The 9,973-nt window shown below is 61.7% G+C and overlaps 1 protein-coding gene across 1 annotated transcript in view; it reads left to right on the top strand.

Moving 5' to 3' along the window:
* The window catches only part of KRBA1 (KRAB-A domain containing 1), a 17,822-nt gene extending 14,128 nt beyond the window's left edge, over positions 1 to 3,694 (top strand). Inside the window, 3 exon segments of the mRNA XM_024203287.3 lie at positions 756 to 929; positions 1,972 to 2,145; positions 2,785 to 3,694. Coding sequence (XP_024059055.2) covers positions 756 to 929; positions 1,972 to 2,145; positions 2,785 to 3,689 — 1,253 coding nt within the window. The 3' untranslated portion in view covers positions 3,690 to 3,694.
* Positions 3,695 to 9,973: the final 6,279 nt, after the last annotated feature.

Here is a 9,973-nt window from a genome sequence, read left to right as displayed (position 1 = left end):
CCCCAGCCCTGGGCTCTCTCCCCACCAGCGCTGACTCCGCCCGCTCCCCCTCGCCTCCAGCCAGTCCGGCGCTGGCAGGGTCAGGGTGAGCAGCGGGGCTCCCGGACCGCACCTCAGCCCAGGGTCCCTCCAGCCAGGGCTCCCGTCTCCAGGACCGGCTGGGACCGGGGAGGACAGAGCCGGGGGACCACCCCGGCAGGGGGCTGAGGAGCCGGGGCAGGGCAGCCTCAGAGGGAGCAGAGCCCTGGAGAGCAGGATGTGGGCCCCGCACAGCAGCGCCCCGCCCTCTATGGCCCTGCTGCTGCTGCTGCTCCTGGCCGCCCTGACACAATCCCTGGGTGGCTCTGGCCACTTCACCCAGCCCTGGCTGCGGCGCTGGGGGGCGGCTGCCCTGCGGCACCTGCAGGCGGCTCTGTGTGCCCCACGGGATGGCCTCCAGCCCGAGTGTCCTGCGCTTGGAGCCCGCCCGGCCATAAGGTGCGGGCGCTGCTCCCCGACGCGAACCGCAGCGGCCCCAGGGCGCCCCCAGTGCAGGCCGCGCTGCTGCTGCCAGGGCCGGCTCTAGGCTTTTGCCACCCAAGTGCCAAAAAAAAAAAAAAGAGGCTGGCTGGAATACCGCCCCTGAAAATGTGCCGCCCCAAGCACTGCTTGGTTTGCTGGTGCCGGGAGCCGGCCCTGACCCCCGGTCAGTTTCCATGGCGATAGTGTAGGGGGGCCTGTCCTGTCGCTGACATGGATTTCTTGGTTTAAAACAGACAGTACGGCCGAGACTGCCCATCTCCCAGGCCTGGAGTCTTGCTGGAGCGCAGTGCCTGTGAGCCGATGTAGCTGTGCCAGCACCCCCCTCGGCATGTCCTCCAGCAGCAGCCCCCGCAGGGCCGGGGGGGAGAGGGGTCCACAGCCAGGGCTTTGCAGGCTGCACGGAGAAGGTGAGCCAGCCAGCGGGCATGTGATCTGCACTGCGGGGGCCAATCAGCGAACCCGCAGAGATTCTGGCTGTGGGACTGCGTGGTACAGAGAGTCCCATGCTGCCGGCTTGCCATGTGTATGAGACTTACAGACAGGAGCGCTCCATTGACAGGTCCCCTGGCCCGCCCAGCACTGACAGCTCTGCCCAGCGTTGTCCCGCTTAGCCTCTTGGATTTCACGCGGCAAATGTTCATGTACCGAGGAAAATGGGACCTTCGGGAGGGCGTTCCTGGGAACTGACAAATGCGGCATTATTATCGATGATTATTATTAATGATCCGTATTACCCTAGGGCCTGGGACCCGCACTCACAGACCAGGCCCCCGTTGTGCCAGGCGCTGGATAGATACAGAGCAAAGAGGGTCCCTGCCCAGAGCCGGTAATCTAAGCTCCTTTGGCCAGATAACACCATTTCCCCTGCAGTGAGATCCCCCACCCCCGCCCCGAAGGAAGGACAAGCATTTCCCCTAGGGGAAAACCAGCCGTCTGAGCAGCCAGGAGCCTTTTCCTCCTGTCCAAACTGCCTTTGTGTTGTGGAAAGCAGCAGAGAAACTCTGTCCTCAGCTCCATAGTCCAAGGGCACGATGGGAGCTGGGGGGGTGAGGACCCCAAGGTTTAAGACGAACGATTCCTGCCAGTGCCCCGTCCTCCTGGAGTACGTGGGGTACCTGCCTTTCCGGGCTGGGAGCCCAGCTTCCGGGGAGACTAACGGCCCTTAGAGAGCGTCACCGCTCCTCCGTCCTGCTGTCCTGAGCTTGCTACTCTCCTGTGTTCAGAGACTCAGAGAAACTAGAGCTGGAGAAGACCCACTAGATCTCCGAGCAGTGCAGGGCTGTTCCCGGAGGCTGTTCCCCTCCAGACACTCCAGTGACGAGGGCCCTAGATGTGCCAATAGATGAATGGGTTCCTTTAGGACCAAGGCTCCAGCAGGTCTGTAGCGCTCGGCGGAGGGTGGGACCTGGCTTAAGCTGATGCAAGTTTTGTTTGTGTTGGTAAAATCAGACGTGATGCCAGCTGACGCCCCTCGCTCTGGCCCCGCGACCTGCCCACAGGGAACCCATGGAAACGGGCCCGGTCGTTCCAACACGCCGAGCGATACCTCACCTGACCACAATGCGCTGGGCCACAGGCGTCCTAGGAGACCCAGGACAGGGATTAAGAGACCATACACTGAAGGTACGTTGATCGCCGTGCGCCTTCCGACTAGGTTCCTCATTAGGCTCCCCAGTCTATTTTCAAAGGTACTGAGCACCCCCAGCAGGGTTAGTGGGTGCTGGAACCAGGCCTGCATTTAGGAGTCTGATCAGGTTCTTCCCTTCTGGGGCTGGGGGTCTCATTGGCTCTTGTAAGCCAAGCCGAGTTTGGTGTGGTCAATCACTGGATGGGAGACCTCCAAGGAATTGTGACTGAACAGGTGGCGATCTGCCCACTGAGTCCATCCTGAGCCAACGCCCCAGCCCCACCTTTCACATCAGCTGTAAGACCGAGGTGCCACGTATCAGTGGGCGTTAAAATCGTGCACGAGTAGGGGTGTTAGCCTGGGACCTGGTCCAGTGCCAATTGGGTAATTACACTCGGTCCCACAGCACAATGGGATCTCCTGCCCTTAGCTCCCTGGCCTAAGCTGTTGGGTAGCATGGCTGGAAGACAATCAGCTGCCACCTTTCACTCGGAGGCGGCTGCAGTGCAGTGGTGGGTGTGGGGATTCCTGCCTAATACTGTGCTAGGGAATTGGCTCTAGAAGAGCGCTCTAGAAGTGGTGCTGACCGTTGCTTTGTGTTGCCGGGTCTGATATGTTTGTCCTCTGGACCGTAGCCAGGACAGACACTGCCCGACCCCCCAGCACCGGCTCCTGCACTTCTGGTGAGGATGGTGGACAAAAGGCGGATGCCGCGTGGGAGGAATGTCCCAAGAGACCATGCCCCAGCGCAGCGCCGTCTCCCTGGGAGTGCTGCGGCTGGGAGAGCGGGACGCCCCTGGACCTCAGGGTGGAGGGGAGCGCGATCGAGGCCGTCCTCTCGGAGAAGCTGGACCGGGTCTCCCAGGATTTCGCGGCCATGTGCAGGGACGTGTCGAGCATGCAGAGCCGCGTGGCCCAGCTGGAGCGGGACTCGAGGGGCTGGGCTCTCGAGCTGGCTGCCCTCCAGAAAGGCAACAAGCACCTGAGCGAGACCGTGCGGCGGCTGGAGAGCCGCTGCCACATGCTGGAGAACCGTGCCCGCCGCAACTGCCTGCGGCTGGCGGGCCTCCCGGAGGGGGCGGAAGGAGGAGACCCCGTCGCCTTCCTGCAGAGGACCCTGCCCACGGTGCTCAGCCTGCCGGCGGACTGGCCACCCCTGGAGATTGAGAGCGCGCGCCGCGTGCACGGGGGGGCGCGCTGGGACCCTGCCACCCGGCCCCGGGCGCTGGTCTTCCGCCTGCTGCGCTTCTCCGACAAGCTGGCCATCATGCGAGCGGTCAGGAAACGCGCGGAGCCCCTGACCTGCGGCGGCGCCAGGGTCGCCCTCTTCCCGGACGTCTGCCCCAAGTTGCGCCGGAGGAGGGGGGCGCGGTACGCGGCCGTCAGGAGGCTGTGGCGGGCGGCGGAGCTCCGCTTGGGCGCTCCGCCCTCCGCCTGCTGCCACGGCCGGGCACAAGGACACTGGGAGCCGCTGCCCAGCCCCCCGGGCCGCATGCCCGCTGCAGACGAACAGGGGAGCAGAGTCACCAAAGGGCAGTGACAGAGGGAGGGACTTGAAGCTGCTGGCTCCACTCACCCCCCTTTGAGTCACAGGGTCCGTCTCCATTCTGCCCCGGAGACCACAGCACCCCCTGGGTCCGGCCTGGAGCTCTCCGGATTCCCTGACGGTAGCTAAGTACCAGCACTTGGCTGTGTGATTCCAGCGTGTCCGTGATTTCCCCGCCGCGGTGTGCACCTGCTCTGCTCAGCTCACAGGCCGGGGGGCTCCGGGAACTGCAGAGCGATAGAGACTCGGCCGTTATCGGGGCCGACACGCCGGGAAGCCCTTGTATTGTAACAAGTGAGATAGCATCAGAGCCGCGTGTTAGCGAGCTGCTCAGGGAGCCGATCGGGTGCTAGGCAGTCTGCAGGGGGGGCTCTGGGCGGGGGTCTGGGCTAGGGTCAGGCACGCGGATTTGCTTTGCTCCCCCTGACAATTGCTCCTGGCCAGCTGGGGAGAAATTTACAGTTCCCCTTTTTTCCCCTGTCCGTCGCCACTGCTCAAGCCGGTGTCTCTTCTGTCCAACTTCTAACCAGCCCCCGACCGCGGGTGAGTCACGCACGCTGCTACGTCTCGACAGCAGCTTCCCAGGGAAGAGTCTTCGGGTGCCCGGCCTGTGCATGCAGGGGCAGAAACCTCCCTGGTGCATCTCACTCACAGGGCCGTTGTCAGAGTACAGGCTGCCAGCTTGGCACCGCCGCGGGCTCCCAGCTCCCCGTCGGCACTGCCCTCGCCCAGGGGGAGCTGAGGATAAAGGCTGTCATGGGCTTTCTGGGCTGGTCCTTTCCCCTGTTTGTTTATCTACTTCCACGGGCTGGATCCACTGCCCACAGACTTACGCTTATTCCCCATCACTTCGGCTCTCCGGTTTGCTGCCCAGCTCCCTACTGTGCTCTGCAACTCCCCAGGCATCTCCCGGCACTCTGGAGAGGTTCTGGTTTTTCGGCACAGGAAGAAGCTGCCAGATTTGGAGCCCTCTGCACCTGAACACGTCCCACCCCCCACGTGCGTTAGCCCGGAACAGGTCCCGCCCCCCACGTGCATGAGCCCTGCCTTGGAGGGACCATCTCTGAGCGCAGAGGGAAGTTCATTCTCAGTGGCCTCCTTCCTCCCTACCCGGCCGAGACGACAAACAAAGGGACCGAAGGCTCGATCCTGCCAGGTGCTGAGCACTCCGGCCCCGCTGCAGCTAGGCATGTTAGCTTGTGCTTAGCTTTAAGGACTGGGTAACCCCTCTGAAGTCGGTGCTTTCCTGGATCGCGGTCTGAGCGCTCAGCGCTGCAGGATTGAGCCCAAAATGGGGCTGGGTGATGATTACACCCACCCACTCTGTGCCCAGCTGCACCCACCAACTCTCCCAGCAGCCACCCGTGCGCGAGCGGAGCTGGACTTGAACTGGAGACCTGCAGCGAAAGGCTCCTGCGCCCTAATCTCACACTGATCTCATCTCAATAGGCCCCGCAATGCCGATCTCCCCACAGAGAGTTTCTTTATCAAATGTATTCCCAAGCTGTCCTGTCTGTGCAGCACCGTCCTGCGTGTAAAGCACAGGTCTGAGCAGTGAGGCTGAATACAGACTGGAGCTAGGCAGGACTACGGTAGAGGAGGTGCCGTGTATCGGGGCAGGCAGCCCTGGGAGTGGTTGCCTGGATGATCCCAGCATTTTAAGAGTTAATCAGTCCAATGAATCATCCTGTTTGCTGAACAGAAGTGACAGGTGCCTCCCTGGATACGTATTTATTAAGTTCCCTAAGCTGGCCCCATGTCTCAGCCAAAATTTACTGGAGCTGGAATTTCTTCGTCTTCAAGACGCCCTCTGCCTATTCCCACTGGGCAGCTCAAAGACCTCTGGTTACAGGTGAGTCACCCACACCTGCCGCTTGAGTTCGCCCCCACCCCCAGCTCTGCCAGTGTATTGCACCGGGGCCTGCTTTTCTGTGTTGGGCGGTGGCTGCTCTGCAGAGCAGGCGAGCGCTAACCCTGCTGGCTCCCCCGTCGGTCTCAGCTTTGCTCTAACTTGGTGGCCCTATTCAGTAGCCATGGGGTACTGGGGGCCTGATTCTGACCTCTTACCAGCGATATCGGGAGCGACTCCGCCGTCGGGAGCGGAGCCGGGCTGGAAGCGGGAGTGACGCCGCCGTCGGGAGCGGAGCCGGGCTGGAAGCGGGAGTGACGCCGCCGTCGGGAGCGGAGCCGGGCTGGAAGCGGGAGTGACGCCGCCGTCGGGAGCGGAGCCGGGCTGGAAGCGGGAGTGACGCCGCCGTCGGGAGCGGAGCCGGGCTGGAAGCGGGAGTGACACCGCCATTGGAAGTGGAGCCGGGCTGGAATCGGGAGTGACGCCGCCGTCGGGAGCGGAGCCGAGCTGGAAGCGGGAGTGACGCCGCCGTTGGGAGTGGAGCCGGGCTGGAATCAGGCGCTTTGTGGCCCGGGCTCCCTTCTGTTGACAGCATGGTGTTTGTGATCCTTTCCTGCTGCCGGGGTGGGCGGCACGTGGCTGTGCTGATTTCCCTGTGTTCTGTGCTCACGGTGCAGTTGGGCTGCATTAAAACACTGATTTGTAAAGCTGCTTGGCCCCCTGGCTTGGTGTTTGTTTGAGTTCCCTGCACCTGCGTTATGGGTGTAAGTCAGGCAGGCCATGGGCCAGAACCTGCTGTCTGGATAAATCCAAGCCACTCCACGGCCTGCGGACTGGGGAGTTCCCCTTGTAGCCTAGAAGTTCAGGCATCCCCTGTATGAAACCCCCCTTCAGCCCCCGGAGAGAACGCGGGGCATTTGCTGGGGACTTGTGAGCAGGCATGAGGGATTATGGCCTGGCCTGGGGTCCTGAGTGTTATAAACCTGGAGCAAACCCCACCAGCCGATGGATTTCCGTCTGGGTGAGGCAGTGCGAAGTGCTGGAGAATCAATGCCCTGTGCACTAGCCAATCAGATTTGCTCGAATCACCGGCCAGAATTCCATTCATTTGCATAAATCTACAGGGCAGGTGGCTTCTTAAATGCGGGGCGTGAATGTTCCCTTCCCCCCATATTCAGTCTGCAGTAGCAACTTTCATTCACTTTCCTCTCAAGGCACCAGTGTGTGAGGCTGGTCGTACCTGGCAGAGGGCAGCTGTATAAGGAAGCCCTGGCCTCAGAGATAGAGCGGGGATAGAACCCAGGACTTCCCCCCCACACACGCAGCCCTTACCGCTTGAGCTAAAGGAGGTGCTCTGTTCGGTATGAGCCGGCCCCTATCCTCCCTGGAGCAGCCACTAGAGGGAGACATAATCTCACACGCACAAGTGCACACCTACGTGCACATGGAGCAGCCACTAGAGGGAGACATAATCTCACATGCACAAATGCACACCTACGTGCACATGGAGCAGCCACTAGAGGGAGACATAATCTCACACGCACAAATGCACACCTACGTGCACATGGAGCAGCCACTAGAGGGAGACATAATCTCACATGCACACAGTTAAGGGGCGGTAGAGACCCAATGATGGACAGTGAGGGGAGGAGGGGAGTTGGTGGCTTGCTGGGTGTGGCTGTGGGTGACACAGGGCCAGACCATGTGTAATATAAATTAAGACCCAAAACCCAGCGTGAAGGAGCATGACTGGAAAGGGCCCAGCCCAGTGCCCTCTGTGTGCGGCGCACGGGGGTCAGTGTTGCCACGGGGACAGGTCTGCCCAGGGTGCCGTCCGTGGGGGGTCTCTCTCCCCTCAGCCCTGCCTCTGTTTAAGTCTTAGGACACTGGCCGGGAACTGTGGTGTTAAAGCACCATGTGCTGGGAGTTTCCAGGGGCTGGGGAACCCGTAGGGGGCATGGTGGCTGGGTCTGGAGCTGGGAGAAGGTATGAGGGGGGACTCCGGGTCTAAGCCAGTTCCACGTCACCTGCGTCTCCTCACCCACGAACCCCACTCCTCCGTGGGATGCTTGGCCCACCTCCAGCCACTCCTAGTGCCACTCCGCCCCACACGGGGGAGTAACGGGGAGGAGGCAGTGCAGGCGTAGGGCATGGGCCTGCAGGCACAGAGCATCTGGGGATGGGGCCTGTGGGGATCTAGAGAGCTGGGAGGGAGAGGGTGCTGAAAGGGAGGAAACTCTGCTCCCATCCACCCCTGGGAACTCAGACAGCAAGTGGCCTCCACCCTCGGGGCTAGGGGGCTGCCCCACCAGCTCCTCTGCTCTGTGCAGGCAGCCCCTGGCGGCAGGGCGGCTGCAGCCGAGGCCTGGTGGTGGTTTGCTGCCCAGAGCACCGTGCCTCAGTGAAACACGGGAGCACCGCGGGTCCGTGCCAGCAAGAGCACGGCCCCAATCGCACCCAGCGGCAGCCGCGGGCGCCCCAGCCCCTGTCAAGCGGAAGTAAACCCGTTTCACGCTCCTCTCCCCCTCCGGGGCACATGAAGGTAATAAGAGCTGACGGCGCCCCTGACATTTCCCGCTGGCCCCTGAGCCAGGCAGCTTCTTGGCTCCCACACCTCATCGCAGAAGTACCGCACACGCCCACACGCTGGCCGTGCACTCGCCCCATCACTCCCCAGTCCTCACCCGCTCTCGTCCCCCGTAGAACTGTCCCGGGTCCGTGGGGATCAGCGGCTGGAGCAGCTCTGAGACCCTGGCTCCGAGGGCGGAGAACGAGGCCTGGGCTGCTCCAGTAGCTGAGTTCTTGGACCACCTCCCTCACCGTAACCGACTGAATGAGTGCCGTGTCCTGGCAGAGCCCCGGGTCTGAGCGTTAAAGCTGGAGGACCGCTGCTTGGACACGCTGGCCAGAGGAGGGGAAATGCAGCCTCCCCTCGCGCGGTGAAGTGCCCATGAATGTAGCAGTGGGTCCGTTCACCCCCCATCCCGGCTGCTGTGGGTTTGCAAGGTCATTATGTTGCTTCAAAAGCAAGTGAATGAGGAATAAAATGAGCCTGCGTGACAGGTGTGGGTTCCCTCTTGTGGCCATTTAAAGCCAAGGCCCCCTTGAGTGGGGGTTTCTGCAGACTGCACCGGTCAGACTCGGGGTGCACAGCCCCAGGCGTGTCTCTCCTGTGACCGGCAGGGCTGGGCAACGGGCAGCCTCCCTGCTCTCTACTGCAGGGTTTCCTCCAACTCAAAGGCCTTCACAAAACACGCCCTGCTCATTAAAGCTCCTACGAGTCTGGGGGTTAACCCCCAGGGGCCTGACTCTGGTAAGTTGCTCTGCTTCCCTGAACTCCCCTGCACTTTCAGTTGGCTGTGCCATTCTTCCCTTCCTAGCCCACAAACATACCCGTGTGCCGTGCTAAACAGCTGCTGCATCCCACCCAGAGGTGGCCGCATTTACTTGGTGTGTGACTGATCCTGTTTATAGTCTGTGGCGGCTTACAGGCTGTTCATGGCTAAAAGGCCCTAGCCAGGCCCATGAGTCCTGATCTGCCCTCTAGTCTAGTCTACGTCTAGCCACTTTCTTCACTGTGGTATCTGCACCTTCCAGCAGGGGTGCATTAAATGCAATGAGACTAACATCCCTCCCGTATTTGGTCTTTTAACTCTCCCAGAGGGAGAAGCATGTGCAGAGCCGTGTTTGGTTGTGCGAGGGGTTTCGGTGTTGATAGATGCGTGGGTGTTGTTAGAAAGGTGATAGCCAAGAAATGCACCTTGCGCTTGGAGCAGAAGGTGGGACATTCATGCCACAATCTCGGCCCACCCCCCTGAGAAAGTTTTGTCTCCCGCATCGCCGAGCTCTGGCCTTATTACAGAGCATTCCACTGCGCCAGAGGAGCCTGGCTGTCGCCCACCATCTTGGTCCCAGCGCGTTCGGCTCTTTCACATACCCTGGGCCCAGGCCCTGTGGCTCCGTGAAGAGAAGGCCCGAGAGCCGGACCTTGGTTTGCAATCCCATGGGCAGAGAGCAGAGGGCAGGTGAGGGGCTCGCCAGAGCTGTGTTGCTGAGACCTGCTGCTGCATCTGTCCCAGCTGGAGTTTCCTAAGAGCTGAAGCCTCTGGTGCCCAGGCATAGCTGGGTGTTTGAACAGCGCTTAATTCCCCTGCTCACAGCTTTAGCACACTGAAAACAGGCCAGATCCTGTCCAAAATCCAGCCCAGGCCATTCCCCGGCCGGCGTGCAGCTTCATCGGCCAGGTCCACGCCAACTCTCGGAGCCTGAGGCTTTCCTGGCCTGTCGCGGCTGTGACTGCACCGGAAAATGACGACGTTAACCTTTCCCGAGCCCCCCCCTTGGGCCCCTTCACAAGCCCACACGCGGAGAGCGCTTTGCCTGGCTGGTTCGCTCGCCTTGTTTTCCGTGAGGCTGCGGGGCAGGGAGG

This window comes from Terrapene carolina, unplaced genomic scaffold (assembly GCF_002925995.2).
Source record: "Terrapene carolina triunguis isolate 2854851 unplaced genomic scaffold, T_m_triunguis-2.0 Scaffold668, whole genome shotgun sequence".
Taxonomy (NCBI): Eukaryota; Metazoa; Chordata; order Testudines; family Emydidae; genus Terrapene; species Terrapene triunguis.
This window is presented reverse-complemented; position numbering and strand designations above follow the sequence as displayed.